Source organism: Vigna unguiculata, chromosome 3 (genome assembly GCF_037176805.1).
Source record: "Vigna unguiculata cultivar grain cowpea cultivar isolate G323 ecotype 2 chromosome 3, ASM3717680v1, whole genome shotgun sequence".
Classification (NCBI taxonomy): Eukaryota; Viridiplantae; Streptophyta; class Magnoliopsida; order Fabales; family Fabaceae; genus Vigna; species Vigna unguiculata.
The window spans coordinates 14697501-14717628 of record NC_140794.1 but is presented as its reverse complement, the minus strand read 5'-3'; the positions used below and the strand labels follow the sequence as shown (position 1 = coordinate 14717628).

Here is a 20128-nt window from a genome sequence, read left to right as displayed (position 1 = left end):
TCTCATTTTATGTCATACTTTTTTTATTAGAATAAATAGTTATATCCGTACTAAAGTTAAATAATTTAAGAAATATTTATATGAACAATAAATTAGAATAATTTACTTTATATTAATTAAAATATTTAAACAATTGTAAAGTGCAAGCTCAAGTACCTTATTATCTCTCATGTTAATAGACAGAAATCCATTAAAATTATTCATTGTCAATTAATAACAAGTTTTACTATTCACAATTTTCTACCACCCCTAAACATGAGTGGAGAAGCTATATCTGTAATGAGAAAACAAAAACAGGTTCCATTAATTTTAAATTGTGATCAATCAGCAAGTGTGGAAATACAAAAGCTAATGACAGAAAATGGTGTTCATATGTTCTTTGGCACCTATAAACTATCTTAACTTTTTCAAAGTATGAAAACAAGCTCTGAAAAAAAGATTATCTACTATCAGTTATAAATGAGGAACTTGATCTAGAATGCCTTAACTTTCTTTGCAAACCAAATGCTAGACAAAGGGAGCATAACCATGCTCTTGCAGAACAACTGTCAATGAGTTTAAGCCTGCATAAATAGAGTCAGTATGAGGATGAGTCCTATCACCTGTTATAAAAACATGCACACCATTCACAAGTTCAATCCAGCTACAACCAGGTATCTTCTTCACATTTTGTTGCTTCATTGTATGCCTCACCTCTGACACTTCCTCATATCGACCAACCGCTCCATAAACATTTGACATCAGCACATAGTTTCCACAATGACCTGGCTCAAGTTCAATCACCTTACTACCAGCAATCTCAGCCAAGTCCTTCTCCTTGTGGACACGGCATGCTGCTAGCAGAGATCGCCATCCAACAGGATCAGCCTTAAATGGCATTCTTACCACTAAATCATAAGCCTCCATTAACCTTCCTGCCCTACAAAGCATGTCAATCACACAAGTGTAGTGTTCAATGGATGGAGAAACACCATACTTTGACTCCATTTCTGATAGAAACCCAAGCCCCTCCTTCACCATCCCAGCATGGCTGCACGCAGATAGTAATCCCACAAAACTGATTTCATTAGGTACCATTTCAGCTTCACACATACGGCAAAAAATATCTAATGCCTCATCACCATAACCGTGCATTGCATAACCTGTGATCATGATGTTCCACGAGGCCACATCCTTCTCCCTCATGTTGTCAAAAACCGTGCATGCATCTCTTACGTTTCCACATTTTGCATACATGTCCATCAGAGCGTTGTTCAACAAAACGTAATCAAAATCGTTGTGGCTTTCTTCCTTCCCCAACCCATTTACAACCATATACCTATGTATCTCTCTACCATGCCTCAGCGCTGCAAGATGAGTACAAGCCGGAAGTACTGTTGTAATGGTAACCAAATCAGGTTGAACCCCTTTTACCTGCATTCTATCAAAAAGCCTCAAAGTTCCGTAATGATCACCGCAGTGTTCATGAACTGATATGATCGAATTCCATGAAAAAATATCTCTCTCGACCATCACCTCAAACACACTCAACGCATCACCAACACATTTACATTTCCCATACATATCAATCAATGCGTTAGAAACAACAACACTTGATTCATAGCCCCTTTTTGTCACAAACCCATGAACAGCACGTCCACTGTCAAAATCCCCTGTCACAGAAAATATCGACAAGACCCCAGTAACAGTGTATCTACAAGGAATCACCCCTTCTCGTTCCATCCTCCTAAATACCACCAAAGCCTCCTCAAACCTCCCAATATGCGCGTACCCATTAACCATTGCATTCCAAAGCACAACATCTCTCACAGGCAACGCTTCAAACACCTCATGCGCATCCTCCACCAATCCAAATTTCAAGTAGGTAATTACCAGCGCACTGCCAACAAACACATCCAACTCCAACCCAAATTTGAACAACAATCCATGAATCTTCCTAACCTCCAAATCCTCCATAATATCGCCACAGGCTCTGATGACACACGGAAAACTGAACTTGTCAGGAACGATACCCAGATGTCTCATTTGCTTATATAGAGCAAACCCACGTTGGGGAATAGCATTTGCAACGAAACCAGCAATGAGTGCGTTGTAGGCAAAGACATTTTTGTCAAGATGGGTAGGGTAGTTGAAGACTCTGAGGGAGTGATCGATGAGGGTGCACTTGGAGTACATGTTGATGAGGCTTGTGATGGCGAGTGGGGATCCAAAGAAAGCGTTTTTGAGCAAGTGGGTGTGGAGTTCCTTGCCCTTGGAGAGGTTTGCATTGTGGGCACACGATTGGAGGGTGGCAATGCATGTTTGCACGTTGTAGGAAGGTGAGGTTGAGAAACAGAGCAACCTGCGACAATAATGTTGTTGTTGTGGGGGGATGATGAAGGCTCTTATGATTGTTCTTCCATTCATTTAAGTTACCTGCCCTGTCTAATTTTTCTTTTGCAACATCAAACTTCCATGTTTTGTTGAGTAAATAGAGAGATGCTGGTACATACACGAATTAATGTCTCACGTGGACATTGATTCAAGTGCAGAAGTCGCGATTCTGTCTGACGATTTTTCAAGGGCCCCTCGACGGAAGTGAGGTCCAATTTTCTGGGCTGGTCCTGGGCTAGGGTGGGCCTAGGCTTGGGAAGGGAGAGTGGATTTGGGGGTGAAGGAGGGGTCCTCAGGCCGGTACTTGATGCAATCGGTGGAGGTGAAGTTTCGCCGGAGGCACGTGGCTTTCTGCCTGAAGTCGTCGGTTTAGAGAACGTAGCCGAAGTCGCCGCGAAAGTTTATGATTTCTTAGCTCAATACGCTTTTATGTTTTTTGCTTCATCATTGCTTTGGGAATGCTGAATTAATTCTATGCTATCTAAAGATACGTGTTTGAATCTGCACTAGTGGTCTATATATTTAAATCGTCATATATTTATATGATTTCAATCTAATAACTTTTTAACTTGCTGGAGAATTATTTTTCTTTTTACAGAACTATAGTCGGGGTCTTTTTATCGTTCTCTACTTTCTTCTGATTATAGTTTCAGCTTTGAGTTCATTGAAAAAAAAAACGACACATCATCGTTTTCTGGAAAAATCACAGTTTACCTTTATCGGCATGAAACACAGAGGAGTGGAAAAAGGGTGGATGCAGGTGATGCTGAAAACTTGTAAACAAAGATGTTATGCTTACCTCTAAAAAAACCCTTTCTTTTGTTTGATGTGTTATACTGGAATAAACCCCTACTTTTTGTGAAAAAATCTTTCTAACAAAATTCTTATCCCAGTAGTTGAGGTAGACTGGCTGATTGACTACAAGAATTTGTAGATCTTTCTGGCTTAAAACCAAACCGACTTACCTCAATTTTTCGATGCTGATGTATTTAGGGTTTCTAACCTTCAAGAAGAAATTTTTCGATTGCAGCAAGACACCCTCAATGTTAGTCAATATGTCACTCAACTAAAAAATCTATGGGATGAGTTTGACAATTATAGACCGATTTTCATTCGCAAGTGTTCAATATCCTGCACATGCGAAGCAACCCAAGCATATAAGAAATACAGAGATCAAGACTATGTCATTCATTTTCTAAAAAGGGTTAAATGAACAATTTTCACATGTTAGGTCCCAGATCATGTTCTTGGACCCTTTTCCTCCAATAAACAAAGCTTTCTCTATGGTTGCTCAACAAAAAAGGCAGATGTCTAATACAGGAATGATTGAACCTCCATCTGAGAAGAAAATCTTTGCTGTCAACACTGATAAACACATTGGTTCTAGAAGGGGTCTTCTTATGAACCCAAACCAATACACTGGAAATGGCAGAGGTCGTGGAAATAAAGGCAGATGTCGTAACAATACTGGAAGAGGTGGAGTCTTCTCCAACAAACTATGTACTCATTGTGGCAGGACCAATCATACAATTGACACATGCTATTTTAAACATGGATTTCCTCCTGGTTACAGGCCGAGACAAAGCAACGCTAATGTGTGTTTTGTTATACAAAATTGTTGCATATGTTATATTCCTTTAGCTTACCCTATCTGCGTGTGTTTGGCGATGATCGTGTACGCGGTATACGGGAGCAAATGATGTTGCAAGTGGTTCTGGTAGAGCGTAGATCCGGAGCGTAGGCTAGTTGGGAAACTTTGTGGCATCATTTCATCATTTTTATGAGTTTTAAGGATTTCTTGTAATCATTAGAATTATAGAACTTGGCTTGATAATGAGACTGATTTTGATAATGTATTGTGTTTATAAAAATTGGATTTAAGTTGGTTTTATCGGTGTAATAAAGTTTTAAATTCCCGCGGATTTGGGAAAATGATTTATAATAAATGAAGTATTATTATTACATTTTTTCTTTTATTATTTAAAATTTGTAATATCCAGGCGAGATGTTACAATTTTTCACGATTTACATGGATTAAATTAATGAAAAACAAAAGTGAAACTAGAGATCACTTAAAGAATTTTGTTAATTACATTGAAACCCAATTTGATGCAAAGCTTAAGGCAATCTGAAGTGATAATGGACCAGAATTTTTGATGACAGACTTTTATCTTTCCAAAGGAGTTTCTCATCAAACAACATGTGTTGAAACACCACAAAAAAATGGTATTTTTGAGCGAAAGCATCAACATATCATGAATGTTGCAAGGGCTTTGATGTTTCAAGCTAATTTACCAAAATCTCTTTGGTCTTATGCTGTCATTCATTCAGTTCATCTCATTAATAGATTTCCTACACCTTTGCTGCAAAATAAATGTCCTTATATTGTTCTTTATAAACAACAAGCTGACTTAAATCACTTAAAAGTTTTTGGTTGTTTGGCTTACTCAAACACTTTGAAACATGGTCGAACCAAATTATCTCCAAGGGCTAGAAAAACTGTTTTTATTGGATATAAAGATGGGACTAAAGGATACTTCTTTGATACAAATGAACCCATCATTTTTCCAAATCCATAAGAAGAAGTAGATGACTCAAATTATACTACTGATCCAACATCACACCTCCCTACTCCACAAACACCTCGACACTCCATGCGATAAAAACAACGACCACACTACTTGAGAGATTATCACTGCTACCTATCTACTGCTTGCAATACTGATATGTCATTCTATAACCATTCTTCTTCCCTTCCTTATCCTTTATCTTCCTTTTTATCTTATAAAAAATGCTCTCACAATTATAGAAGTTTTTGTTATTCTGTATCTTCTTTAATTGAGCCAAAAACATATACTCAAGCTTCTAAATTGGACTATTGGGGGCAAGCTATGAATTTTGAGATTGCAGCTGTGGAGCAAAACCACACTTGGGAAATAGTTGATCTTCCCCCTAATAAAAGGCATGTTGATTGTAGGTGGGTTTATACGATCAAATTTCATGTTGATGGTAATATTAAAAGGCGCAAGGCTTGATTGGTTGCCAAGGGATATACACAACTTGAAGGGGTGGATTATTTTGATATTTTTTCTCCTGTTGCAAAACTCACAATATAAGAGTCATCCTTGCCATATCTACTGCCAAAAACTGGTTCCATGAACAGTTAGATGTTAATAATGCTTTTTTGCATGGTGACCTACATGAAGAAGTCTACATGAATTTACCCCCTAGCATGGCACCTTCCCATCCAAATAAGGTTTGTAAATTGCAAAAGTCCTTGTATGGGTTGAAACAAGCTAGTAGACAGTGGTATGCCAAGCTCATCACAACCTTATTAGCTCTTCAATTCATCCAATTGTCGGCTGATCATTCTCTCTTCATAAAGAATACAGAGGTATATTTCACTACTTTATTAATCTATGTTGATGACATAGTTCTTGCAGGTAATGATCCTAATGAAATTGATTATGTCAAGACACATTTGGACAATGAATTCAACATTAAAAATCTAGGACATCTTCGTTATTTTTTGGGGCTTGAAATATCACGTTCTTCATTTGGTATTGTAGTCAATCAGAGGAAATATGCACTAGAAATATTGGAGGAAAATGGCATGTTTGCTGCCAAACCAGTAACCACTCCTATGGAGCCTTCCACCAAACTAAATAGCTCCTCCGGAAATCCTTTATCTGACCCTTAGATTTATCGCAAGTTGATTGGCCAGCTGATGTATCTTACAACCACCAGACCAGACCTAGCTTTTGTCACTCAACAACTGAGCCAATATGTTTCTCAACCCCTGGATACTCATTATCATATTGCCATGAGAGTGCTACATTATCTCAAAGGATCTCCTGCTAAAGGTCTTCATTTTGCTACTAACTCATCTCTTATTCCTTCAAGTTTTGCAAATTCTGATTGGGGTTGTTGTATGCAAACCTAGAAATCCATTATTGAATATTATGTTTTTCTTTGCTCTTCATTAATTTCTTGGAAAACCAAGAAGCAAACCACAATATCTTGGTCTTCATTTGAAGCTGAATATAGAGCTCTTGCAGCTCTGAGTTGTGAGTTAAAATGGCTTCATTATTTACTCACTGATTTAAAAGTTTCTAGTGCTACTCCTATTTCAGTTTTTTGTGACAACCAATCCGCTATATATTTGGCTCACAATCCAACCTTTCATGAACGAACAAAGCACATAGAAATTGATTGTCACGTCACTCGTGAGAAGATTCAAAGTGGTCTTATTCATCTGCTGCCAATTCCTTCTTCTGCACATCTAGCTGATATGTTTACTAAGGCTCTTCATCCCAAAGCTTTCACACACTATGTGTGAGATCCAGGAAATTCATAAAAATTAATAATTAATAAAGTATAAGAAATGAGGGGTTGAGACTACCATAAGAGAGTTCTTTGATAAATCCTAAACAAGAAACAATGTTAACCTAAGTGGTTTAGAGCACTTGATTATGTTGAGGGGACTTGGGTTCAAGTCCTGAGTATGTCATTAGTAGATTTATTTAATTCTGTTTTATTTTGCAATTATATCGTGAACGTGAAAACATGATTTAGGTTCATACGAATGTGTGAATTAATAGGAATCATATGATAGTTTGTTGGTGTGCATGTGTTTGATGGGTAGGAAGGATATGGGTTTGAATCTCGGCTAGAATGAATATTACCCTTATGTTTTACTATTTTGCCAGGTGGTTAAATGATCTAGAAACTGTAGAAATTCTCTGGAAATCAAAAAGGTAGCAGTTTAGGTGTAGTAATGACTATTAAACTTTAAATTTAAATTAATTTCGTTTTTATAATTTTTTTTATTTATTTTGGGCTGAATTGGTGAGAGGGGGAGGAGTGAGTGAGAAAGCAAAGAGTCATATTGTGTGGCTAGGGAGTTCTGAGAAATTGCAATCCAGAGAGGGAATTAGAGTGGAGGCAAGGAGGGGAGCTTTGGGAAACAAAAAAGAATTCATTTGGAATTGTTGAAGCTAAAACACCAGGTAAGGGGAGGCTGAACTTTTGTGTTTTATTTTATTTGCTTCCGAGTGATCATTGTATGTGTTTGTACAATATATTGTTATTTTGCTGTCTGCGTGAGGTTTTGATTGAGAAAGAAATAATGCAGAATCCATTTTGGTAATAAGCCTAGCATAATACACGTGCAGCCTTGTGAGGGGTGTGTATTGGTATTATCTATGATAAAGTTGGGAAGTTGATTACAATTTTTTTCGACACCATTCGTTGGGGTAGTGTTAACATCTTTCAGTAATTTAAAAAGCAAATCAAACATTAGTATTCTTCCTTTCTCCCAATGGTGGCGTGACGAAAAGAAATAGAGTAGTGTTGATAGCTTTCTAAAGTTAGTTTAGACTTGAAAATAATTGTGTAGTGTTATACAAGAGATGAAATTGTTATACTACTTTCTGGTGAGATCATTATACATCTTTCAAAATATAATATAGCTTGAAATGTTGTATTGAAATCGATGCCTGTAAATTACGTTAAATAAATGTAAGCTAGAACAAATCTGTAATTGGAGTATTTAGGGTTGTTAAAAGAATAAATTTAGAGGAAGGAAATAAAGGATTTGGTTAGAAGATGTTTTCTTTCAAAAATAAAAAAAATGGATTACAGTGTTGAGGGATAGGAACTCAAATTGATAAACTTTTGGAAACATTCGGATACGTGATCCCATTTAACCAAATATAAAATGTTCATATTAATTGATAAGTGAACTAATTTAAAAGGATTGAATTATAGGTGTTCAGTTTATTTAGGATAAAATGGGAAGGGTTTTAATTTAGGAAATTAAAGTGTAAAAGTGCATAAAGAGTTGAGAAATTGGTATGAGTGCAGTGGGATATTTTCAAGTCAAAAGTTTTGATTTATGGGTAGTGGATTCTTTTCCAAAGTGCAGTAAATGTCTTTTTATATATTATTTTATAATTGTATAATGTTGATAAAATATTATATGAATATAAAAGTTAAAAGGTTTACTTTATTATTTTAGTGGTTACGGTTATGAATTTGATTGTTACATGCATTTTACGTTGACATGGTATTTAAATACTTTAGATGTTTTATTTATCAAGTTTAGGTAGTAAGATGTAGGTATCTTAAATATCCTAAATATAAAAGTTTGGAGTTTTTGGTTTGACAACTAATGGGTGCATCAGTAACTCCTTTACCAAATGACAAGGAAAGGAGTTATGGTTTTTTTTACGTAAACAAAGAAGAAAAAAAAAGGAATTGCTGTATAACCTTTAATTCTATTTCTATTAGCAATATTACATTGATGATATATTAGATAATAATTTGTATGGACTTTGAGTAAAATTTTGGTAGTTTACGTATTCTTGGACTGTTATATTAAAGACAATATAATATAAAATTTTGAATTAATATATTATTTTATGATAATATAATAAAATAAGGTGATTTAGGTATTGTGGGCTAGGCGGTTGGCAGCCCAATTTTGGCCTGGCGGCGCTTAGGCAACGTCAGGCGATAGAGCATAGGCATGGGTCCATTGCAGATGGATTTGCATGGATGGGTTTGATAGCTTGGTCAGGGATATGCTGGATTAGTTACGAGCGGGGAGGTTCGTAACGGAGATTTGAGATGCGTGATTGATGCGGGCGGGGAGGTCCGTATCTGTTGTACTCTTGTGTGGGGATACGAGCGGGGAGGTTCGTATGTTCCGTGCTCACACTTGAGGCTGCTATGAGCGGGGAGGTTCATAGTAGGTGTTCACGCATGTTGGACTACGAGCGGGCAGGTTCGTAGAGTTGGACTACGGGCGGGGAGGTCCGTAGAGTTGGACCACGAGCGGGTAGGTTCGTGGGAGCATGATAATCCCTAAGGACCAAGGTTGTGAATGGATCTTTCTCATATAGGTTATGAGATTGGGGTATAATGTTATAGAAAGGTCAATAATCTAAAATTGATTAAGTTGGACTGGGTGAGGGTCAATTCTTATTATTTTATTGTTTGTATTATTTTTCTTTTCAGCTCACCCTTGCTTGTTTGTGTGTTTGTGTTTGGCGATGATCACGTGACTTGTTACGTGGGAGCAGACGTGAATTCAGGTGATCATGCTGATGCTTAGCAACAGAGCGGGGCTACCGATGGGGGATTTTCTTTATGTTATGCTTCCCTACCTTTTGTAATAGACATTATGATGTTTTATCCATTATGAACTTGTAATAAAGATGAGATAGTACGAATGGATTATAGCGAGACTAGTTTGAAATTTCCCGCGCTTGGGAATTTATTGTAATGTCTGATTTTCTTAAAGTATATTTTGTGAAAAATCAGTTTTATTTAGTAATATCCATCTGGGGTGTTACATTTGGTATCAGAGCATATGATTTCAAAATGATTTTTGGGCCTTGGGGAAGTGAGCTTATTGCGATTGTGAGATTAGTGTAAATTGACTGAATTGTAAGAGTTGTTGAGATATGTGTTATTGCATGATGTGTATTGCTAATGCATTTTCAAAGATAACTTATAATGGTGTATGATACCTATGTACCAGAAACTAGGAAATGGCTGGTGGAAGAGGTAGAAGAATTGGTGCCAATAACTCAGCTGATGAAATTGCCCATGCTATTCACCGATTGGTTGACGCTATGCAGCCGCAACAGGTGGTGCTACCACAGCCTGCACCACGACCTGTCAGCATGGACGATTTCATGAGGCACAAACCAGCCAAATTCAATGGCAAGGCCACTCCTGATGACGCAGATGCGTGGATCAGGGAGTGCGAGAAGATATTCCGTGTACTAGGCTGCTCAGATGAACAGAAGCTGGCCTATGCCACCTTTCTCTTGGTGAGTGATGCAGAATACTGGTGGGTTGGCATGCAGCAACAGATGGGAACTAGGGAGGAGGAAGTGAGCTGGGAGAATTTCAAAAAGAGATTCCTGGAAAAGTATTTTCCAGATAGTGCTAAACATGAGAGGGAGGCTGAGTTCTTGACCTTACAGCAGGGCAATATGACTGTACAGGCTTACGTTAACCGATTTGAATATCTGGCGCGGTTTTACACACAAAATATCACAGAGGAATGGCGTTGTCGAAAATTTGAGAGGGGTCTACGACATGAACTGCTTAGGGTTCTGGTGCCACCCAGGATCCGAGAGTTTCCCCTCTTAGTGGAACAAGCGAAAAGTGTGGAACAATTAGAGATGGGGCCTAGTCGAGTAGCCAGACCGCAGAGAAATGTTGTAGAGGCTAGACAACAGAAGAAGCCTTATAATCGACCTCAGATGTCGTCACAAGGGTTGAAGTGTTTCCAGTGTGGGGGAGCACATTTAAAAAGAGACTGCCCCAGACTTGCTCGTAATGCAGGGAGTAGTGGAGGATGGCGGAAATGTTTTGTGTGCGACCAACCTGGCCACTTTGCAGACATGTGTCCTAATAAGAAGACGGTCGCAGAGTCACGACCACAATTACCTTCTACAGAGAGGCCAAGAGCAGCAGGGAGAGTGTTTGCGCTGACTAACGCCGAGGCAAATCGATCAGGTAATCTTATACAAGATACGTGTGTAATGATGGGTCAGAATGTATGGGTGCTTTTTGATTCGGGAGCTTCACATTCTTTTATTTCCAATGCATGTGTGGGGAGGTTGGGATTAGAGGTTCATGACTTGGGGTGCGAGCTAGTAGTCTCGACACCGACGTCTGGGCAAGTTATAACAAGTACTAGTTGTGATGGATGCTCGATCGAAGTGGCGGGCCGTAGGTTCAAGGTGAACCTAATCTGCTTGCCGTTGGAGGATTTAGATGTGATATTGGGGATGGACTGGCTGTCCAATCACCATGTGGTAATGGATTGTGGACGGCGCAGATTGATATTCCCAGAAACTGAAGGGGTAAAATTGATTTCATCTCAAGAAGCTATGAAAGAATTGAGAGAGGGAGCTACCTGTTTCATGATGATAGCTCAGTCAGAGAAAAAGAGTAGTGAAGAGCATATCCGTAACATATCTGTGGTGGCTGATTTTGCGGATGTGTTTCCTGACGAAGTTCCTGGATTACCCCCAAGCAGGGATGTGGATTTCACTATCGACCTCATCCCTGGGGCAGGTCCGGTGTCTGTCGCTCCTTATAGAATGGCACCAGCTGAATTAACAGAACTCAAAAAGCAGATAGAAGATCTGTTAGGGAAGAAATTCATCAGGCCAAGTGCATCACCATGGGGAGCCCCAGTACTACTGGTTAAGAAGAAAGACGGGAGTTCCAGACTATGCGTCGACTATCGTCAGTTAAACAAACTCACAATTAAGAACAAGTACCCGTTACCGCGGATAGATGATCTATTGGATCAGCTGCGAGGGGCTGGGGTGTTCTCAAAGATTGACTTGAGATCTGGGTATCATCAGATTTTGGTCAAGCCTGAGGACGTACAAAAGACGGCATTTCGGTCTCGTTATGGACATTATGAATATGTCGTGATGCCGTTTGGGGTGACAAATGCTCCAGCGGTATTCATGGATTATATGAATCGGATATTCCGACAGTGTCTGGATAAGTTTGTTGTCGTGTTTATCGATGACATCCTCATTTACTCCAGAGATCGGGATGAACACACTGAGCATCTGAGAGTGGTGTTGGAAATACTCAGGGAACATCAATTATATGGGAAATTATCAAAATGTGAGTTCTGGCTGAGCGAGGTCCAATTTCTTGGACATGTAATCTCGGCTCATGGTATCGCAGTCGACCCTGCAAAAATAGAAGCCGTGTTGAAATGGGAACGGCCGCAGACGGTGACAGAGGTAAGGAGTTTTCTGGGATTGGCCGGGTACTACCGGCGATTTATAGAAGGGTTCTCCAAAATGGTAAGTCCTTTAACGCAACTCACGCGAAAGGACAAACCTTTCTCATGGACGGACCAGTGCGAGGCATGTTTTGAAGATATGAAGAAGAGATTGACCACGGCTCCAGTATTGGCTATTCCCGATACAACTCAAGCATTTGAAGTGTACTGCGATGCATCATACCAGGGGTTGGGATGTGTGTTAATGCAAGAGAAAAGGGCGGTAGCGTATGCTTCTCGACAGTTGAAGATCCACGAGAAGAATTATCCCACCCATGATCTGGAACTGGCTGCGGTAGTTTTTGCTCTTAAGACTTGGAGACATTACTTATATGGCTCCCAATTCCGAGTCTTTAGCGATCATAAGAGCTTAAGGTATTTATTTGATCAGAAAGAACTTAATATGAGGCAAAGGAGATGGATGGAGTACCTTAAAGATTACGATTTTGAACTCCTCTACCATCCAGGCAAGGCTAATGTGGTAGCCGACGCCTTGAGCAGGAAACGGGTGCATATGTCTTCACTGATGATGAAAGAATTGGAACTAATAGAGAAATTGCGCGATATGAATTTGGGTTTACAACTGGATTCTGATCATATCCGGTGCAGTATGTTAACAATTACAAACACCTTCCTTGAGGAGATCCGAGAGGGGCAGGTGCATGATGCTGAATTACAACGGATTGTTGGATGGTTGGGTACAGAGAAAGGAAAGGAATTCAAGATGGGGGCTGATGGCATCTTAAGATTTCGAGATCGGGTTTGTGTGCCAGGGAATTGGAGGATGAGAAGGAGAGTTATGGATGAGGGACATAAGAGCCGCCTCAGTATCCATCCGGGTATGACGAAAATGTACAAGGATCTTAAGGAGTCATTCTGGTGGCCTGGGATGAAAACCGATGTGGCAGATTTTGTGGCAGCCTGTTTAGTGTTTCAGAAGGCTAAAATTGAGCACCAAAGGCCAGGAGGTACTCTAGAACCACTGGAGATACCCCAGTGGAAGTGGGATGGTATCTCTATGGATTTTGTGACTCACCTGCCTCGATCTGTAAAAGGTCATGATGCCATTTGGGTAATAGTTGATAGACTCACCAAATGTGCGCACTTTTTACCAATCAATCTGAGGATGTCAATGGATAAACTCGCAGAGTTATACATCCGGGAGATTGTAAGATTACATGGGGTTCCAGCAAGTATAGTGTCAGATCGTGACCCGAGATTCACCTCGCGGTTCTGGCAATGTTTACAGGCAGCGCTGGGAACTCAATTGAGAATGAGTTCTGCATATCATCCCCAAACGGATGGTCAATCAGAAAGAACGATTCAGTCGCTAGAAGATCTGCTTCGGGCATGTGTATTGGATCATTTGGGTAGTTGGAATGAAGTACTTCCCTTGGTGGAATTTACTTATAATAACAGTTACCACTCAAGCATTGGAATGGCACCCTACGAGGCATTATATGGGAGGAGATGTAGAACCCCACTATGTTGGTATAAGGATGGAGAGTCAGTGACCGTTGGGCCGGAGTTATTGCAACGGACGACAGAAAAGGTCAAATTGATTCAGGACAGGATGCGTGCGACTCAGAGTAGACAGAAGTCGTATGCAGATAAAAGGAGGAGGCCGCTAGAATTCCAAGCGGGGGATCATGTGTTCCTACGAGTCACCTCGACTACAGGCATTGGGAGAGCAATCAAATCCAGAAAGTTAACGCCGAAGTTCATAGGGCCATATCAGATTAACAGGAGGATTGGACTGGTAGCCTATGAAATTGCGTTGCCACCACATCTAGCCAACTTACATAATGTGTTTCACGTGTCTCAGTTGCGTAAATACATTGCGGATCCCAGCCATGTGTTAGAGACCGATGATGTCCAGTTCAGGGATGATCTGACCCTGGACGTGAGACCGGTAAGCATAGTGGACTCTCAAGTCAAGAAGCTGAGAGGGAAGGAAATCCGAACAGTAAAGGTTCTTTGGGATGAGGCAACACAAGAAGCAACGTGGGAAATGGAGGACCTCATGAAGGAATCATATCCACAATTATTTCCTGGTAAGTGAAATTTTCGAGGACGAAAATTCTTTTGAGTTGGGAGTAATGTGAGATCCAGGAAATTCATAAAAATTAATAATTAATAAAGTATAAGAAATGAGGGGTTGAGACTACCATAAGAGAGTTCTTTGATAAATCCTAAACAAGAAACAATGTTAACCTAAGTGGTTTAGAGCACTTGATTATGTTGAGGGGACTTGGGTTCAAGTCCTGAGTATGTCATTAGTAGATTTATTTAATTCTGTTTTATTTTGCAATTATATCATGAACGTGAAAACATGATTTAGGTTCATACGAATGTGTGAATTAATAGGAATCATATGATAGTTTGTTGGTGTGCATGTGTTTGATGGGTAGGAAGGATATGGGTTTGAATCTCGGCTAGAATGAATATTACCCTTATGTTTTACTATTTTGCCAGGTGGTTAAATGATCTAGAAACTGTAGAAATTCTCTGGAAATCAAAAAGGTAGCAGTTTAGGTGTAGTAATGACTATTAAACTTTAAATTTAAATTAATTTCGTTTTTATAATTTTTTTTATTTATTTTGGGCTGAATTGGTGAGAGGGGGAGGAGTGAGTGAGAAAGCAAAGAGTCATATTGTGTGGCTAGGGAGTTCTGAGAAATTGCAATCCAGAGAGGGAATTAGAGTGGAGGCAAGGAGGGGAGCTTTGGGAAACAAAAAAGAATTCATTTGGAATTGTTGAAGCTAAAACACCAGGTAAGGGGAGGCTGAACTTTTGTGTTTTATTTTATTTGCTTCCGAGTGATCATTGTATGTGTTTGTACAATATATTGTTATTTTGCTGTCTGCGTGAGGTTTTGATTGAGAAAGAAATAATGCAGAATCCATTTTGGTAATAAGCCTAGCATAATACACGTGCAGCCTTGTGAGGGGTGTGTATTGGTATTATCTATGATAAAGTTGGGAAGTTGATTACAATTTTTTTCGACACCATTCGTTGGGGTAGTGTTAACATCTTTCAGTAATTTAAAAAGCAAATCAAACATTAGTATTCTTCCTTTCTCCCAATGGTGGCGTGACGAAAAGAAATAGAGTAGTGTTGATAGCTTTCTAAAGTTAGTTTAGACTTGAAAATAATTGTGTAGTGTTATACAAGAGATGAAATTGTTATACTACTTTCTGGTGAGATCATTATACATCTTTCAAAATATAATATAGCTTGAAATGTTGTATTGAAATCGATGCCTGTAAATTACGTTAAATAAATGTAAGCTAGAACAAATCTGTAATTGGAGTATTTAGGGTTGTTAAAAGAATAAATTTAGAGGAAGGAAATAAAGGATTTGGTTAGAAGATGTTTTCTTTCAAAAATAAAAAAAATGGATTACAGTGTTGAGGGATAGGAACTCAAATTGATAAACTTTTGGAAACATTCGGATACGTGATCCCATTTAACCAAATATAAAATGTTCATATTAATTGATAAGTGAACTAATTTAAAAGGATTGAATTATAGGTGTTCAGTTTATTTAGGATAAAATGGGAAGGGTTTTAATTTAGGAAATTAAAGTGTAAAAGTGCATAAAGAGTTGAGAAATTGGTATGAGTGCAGTGGGATATTTTCAAGTCAAAAGTTTTGATTTATGGGTAGTGGATTCTTTTCCAAAGTGCAGTAAATGTCTTTTTATATATTATTTTATAATTGTATAATGTTGATAAAATATTATATGAATATAAAAGTTAAAAGGTTTACTTTATTATTTTAGTGGTTACGGTTATGAATTTGATTGTTACATGCATTTTACGTTGACATGGTATTTAAATACTTTAGATGTTTTATTTATCAAGTTTAGGTAGTAAGATGTAGGTATCTTAAATATCCTAAATATAAAAGTTTGGAGTTTTTGGTTTGACAACTAATGGGTGCATCAGTAACTCCTTTACCAAATGACAAGGAAAGGAGTTATGGTTTTTTTTACGTAAACAAAGAAGAAAAAAAAAGGAATTGCTGTATAACCTTTAATTCTATTTCTATTAGCAATATTACATTGATGATATATTAGATAATAATTTGTATGGACTTTGAGTAAAATTTTGGTAGTTTACGTATTCTTGGACTGTTATATTAAAGACAATATAATATAAAATTTTGAATTAATATATTATTTTATGATAATATAATAAAATAAGGTGATTTAGGTATTGTGGGCTAGGCGGTTGGCAGCCCAATTTTGGCCTGGCGGCGCTTAGGCAACGTCAGGCGATAGAGCATAGGCATGGGTCCATTGCAGATGGATTTGCATGGATGGGTTTGATAGCTTGGTCAGGGATATGCTGGATTAGTTACGAGCGGGGAGGTTCGTAACGGAGATTTGAGATGCGTGATTGATGCGGGCGGGGAGGTCCGTATCTGTTGTACTCTTGTGTGGGGATACGAGCGGGGAGGTTCGTATGTTCCGTGCTCACACTTGAGGCTGCTATGAGCGGGGAGGTTCATAGTAGGTGTTCACGCATGTTGGACTACGAGCGGGCAGGTTCGTAGAGTTGGACTACGGGCGGGGAGGTCCGTAGAGTTGGACCACGAGCGGGTAGGTTCGTGGGAGCATGATAATCCCTAAGGACCAAGGTTGTGAATGGATCTTTCTCATATAGGTTATGAGATTGGGGTATAATGTTATAGAAAGGTCAATAATCTAAAATTGATTAAGTTGGACTGGGTGAGGGTCAATTCTTATTATTTTATTGTTTGTATTATTTTTCTTTTCAGCTCACCCTTGCTTGTTTGTGTGTTTGTGTTTGGCGATGATCACGTGACTTGTTACGTGGGAGCAGACGTGAATTCAGGTGATCATGCTGATGCTTAGCAACAGAGCGGGGCTACCGATGGGGGATTTTCTTTATGTTATGCTTCCCTACCTTTTGTAATAGACATTATGATGTTTTATCCATTATGAACTTGTAATAAAGATGAGATAGTACGAATGGATTATAGCGAGACTAGTTTGAAATTTCCCGTGCTTGGGAATTTATTGTAATGTCTGATTTTCTTAAAGTATATTTTGTGAAAAATCAGTTTTATTTAGTAATATCCATCTGGGGTGTTACACTATGTCTCAAAGCTAGGACTATTAGATGTTCATTGTCCCGCTTAAGGGGGGGTATTATCAAATAAATATCTTTTATTGTTAGAATTTGTTATAGTTTTGTCTTATCCTATGTCTACGTGTAAGGTTTTTTATGTACGGATGATTCCTTCATCCTGATATATATGACCTTTGTCTTTATGTAAAATATAGAACATTAATGAATGAAAGATCTTTTCTTTGTGAAAACTGTGAAACCTATGAATTCTATGATTTTCACCCATGCCGTGTAGTCTGTTTACAATTTTCTTATTGATTTGCTAATATAAACTTACATAATTTTAACTTTTGTGTGGCAGGTTATACCGATCCTGCAAAGCCAAATCTCTCTCGAATGCACGAGTGGCATTTTAGATTTGGGTTTGATTTATGCATAATTTCACCTAATGTAATCTTGAATTACTGCCTTGTGAGGTGGCCATCGTTTTTTCTTCTTTTTATAATATTTGGTCCAACTATCTTAAATATTAAAGATTTCACCATCTCAGGTTGAGAAATGGATACAAAAATTAGAAGAGAGTGAAACCAACAAAGAGTTATGATCAAAACTGGCATTGTTTCTACTACACTATTTTTAAGTTACATGTACTGGAATAAATTGATAAGATTTTTAATGGTTTTCTATTCTTCTATTTTATTACTTTAATACTCTTTAATGTAGACAAAAGATGGTAAACAATAACACTCCTTTTCATTTATCTTTTCTAGGTGGGGTACTTGTGGTATGAATACTGTTGGGTTTTTTCAAGGGAGGAGGTTCACTAGGAAGATACAACACCAATGAGACTTGAGCCCAACTATATAAGGAATTAACACCATTCTCAACCCGAAATCTTACGACAATAGGTATATGGGTCTTCGTCCAAATATGGTGTTGCACTTTATCATTTCTACCCAATGTGGAACTTAGACTTACTTGGATTTCAGGTTGTACTCGTCTGAGCCAGTCACCAAGACTAACCATCGGCTTTGATACCATTTGTTGGGTTTTTCAAGGGAGGAGATTCACTAGGGAGATACAACACTAATGAGACCTGAGCCCAACCACATAAGGTATTGACACAATTCTTAACCCAAAACCTTAAGATAATGGGTTTATGGGTCTTCATCCTTATATGGTGATCCACTTTCTCATTTCTACCCAATGCAGGACTTAGACTCACACTTGAATTCCCAACAATCGACTTAGACGAGTGCAAGTCCCTGTATCAAAAGTCTTCCTAGCAAGGATTCCAGGTAAGCATGTCCCGTTAAGAAGAATGACAATATGAAAAAGGAAAAAAAAAGAGTATTCGTGATTGGGAATGCTTTCGCTGGAGGGGGAGTATACCAATGTGGTGGAAGGAACTCACCCTTGAGGGGGAGATTGTTAAGAATCCAAGTGTGGGTCTAAGTCCCACATTGACTAGAAATGAGAAAGTAGAGCACTATATAAGAATAAAGACCCATAAATCTATTGCCTTAAGGTTTTGGGTTGAGAATGATGTCAATGCCTTATGTGGTTAGGCTTAGGTCTCATTGGTGTTGTATCTTCCTGGTGAACCCCCTCCTATATAGACCTAACAAGTGGTTTTCATTTATCTTTTCTAGGTGGGGTACTTGTGCTATGAATACATATACAAGCTTGACAAGGTCTCATACAACAAACTCCACTCTTACACCTCATGGATTCCAATTATGTAGGTGTTATCTTTTTCTTTTGTTGTTCCTGAAAGACATGGAAAATTGTAGTTGCAGGAGTTGGATAAAATTAGACTTTAGGCTTATGAAAACTCCAATGATTTACAAGAAAAAGGTAAAAGATTTCATGACATGAAGATTTTGAAGAAAGAGTTCAGCATTAGACAAAAAGTATTACTTTATAATAATTCAAGAATGAAGCTAAACACACAGAGACAGACGGGAGAAGAAATACTATTTGGGGGTGCAGAAGTTGGCGACGCAGTAAATGAAATTTACTGCGTCCCTACCTACTTTCAACTGTATTTTAATGAAGGGCATAATCGTAACTTTTGGGGGTACAGAAGAAGTGTTGGAGGTGCAGGGAGAAGCGCCCCGTGAAAATTCAGTTATTTATTCATTCTTAGGTATCTATTTGTCTCTGTGTTTTCACATCGACAATTCTTTACAGAAGTATATAGAAAAAGGTAAAAGATTTCATGACATGAAGTAATACTTCTTGAATTATTCAAAGATCAGCCTTTTGTCTCTGTGTTTTCACATCGACAATTCTTTACAGATGAAGAGATGTCAAGGGAACTTCTTACTTCCCAAACAAATCTTCCTACATCTATATATAAACACTGGTTTATCAAGAATACGCAAGAAAAGCATTTTGAATTGTTGATTCATTGCCAGAGATGGCTTAGAATCAATAGTTCATCATCTAAAGGATTTTTCCCTTCTAATACTCTATCTGAGAGTTATCAATATTTATCAAATCTGTTCCTATCTAACGAAGCGCTATTGGATCAAATGACAAAGACATTGTTGAGAAAAATATGGCTTTTCCCAGATGAGATAGTTGTTGCTAGCTGCTCCAATAACGAATCATTGGTTTAACTGAATAACTAAAAAAAAAATAGATAGACCTTTCTTTCTCTTCGTCTCAGGTCGATGGATCTTCTCACTTGAAAGATCCCCTATATCGATAATACACATTCCAGTTGACCGAGCCTAATTCGAATTGTTTTGTTCCGAAGCAAAGAGATCCACGGGGCGGTTTGTCCTATTCAGATATTCACAACCAAGAAGTATTGAA

At 38.3% G+C, this 20128-nt stretch overlaps 1 protein-coding gene across 1 annotated transcript; it reads right to left on the bottom strand.

Annotated features, from left to right (window-relative positions):
- Positions 1–277: 277 nt before the first annotated feature.
- LOC114176931 (Pentatricopeptide repeat (PPR) superfamily protein) lies at positions 278–3854 on the bottom strand. The gene has a single exon (XM_028062135.2). The coding sequence runs from the start codon at positions 2404–2406 to the stop codon at positions 508–510; it is 1899 nt and encodes a 632-aa protein (XP_027917936.2). The 5' UTR covers positions 2407–3854; the 3' UTR covers positions 278–507.
- Positions 3855–20128: the final 16274 nt, after the last annotated feature.

Coding starts and splice junctions, on each gene's coding strand:
- LOC114176931 (XM_028062135.2), bottom strand. CDS start 2,406: ATGAATGGAAGAACAATCATAAGAGCCTTCATCATCCCCCCACAACAA.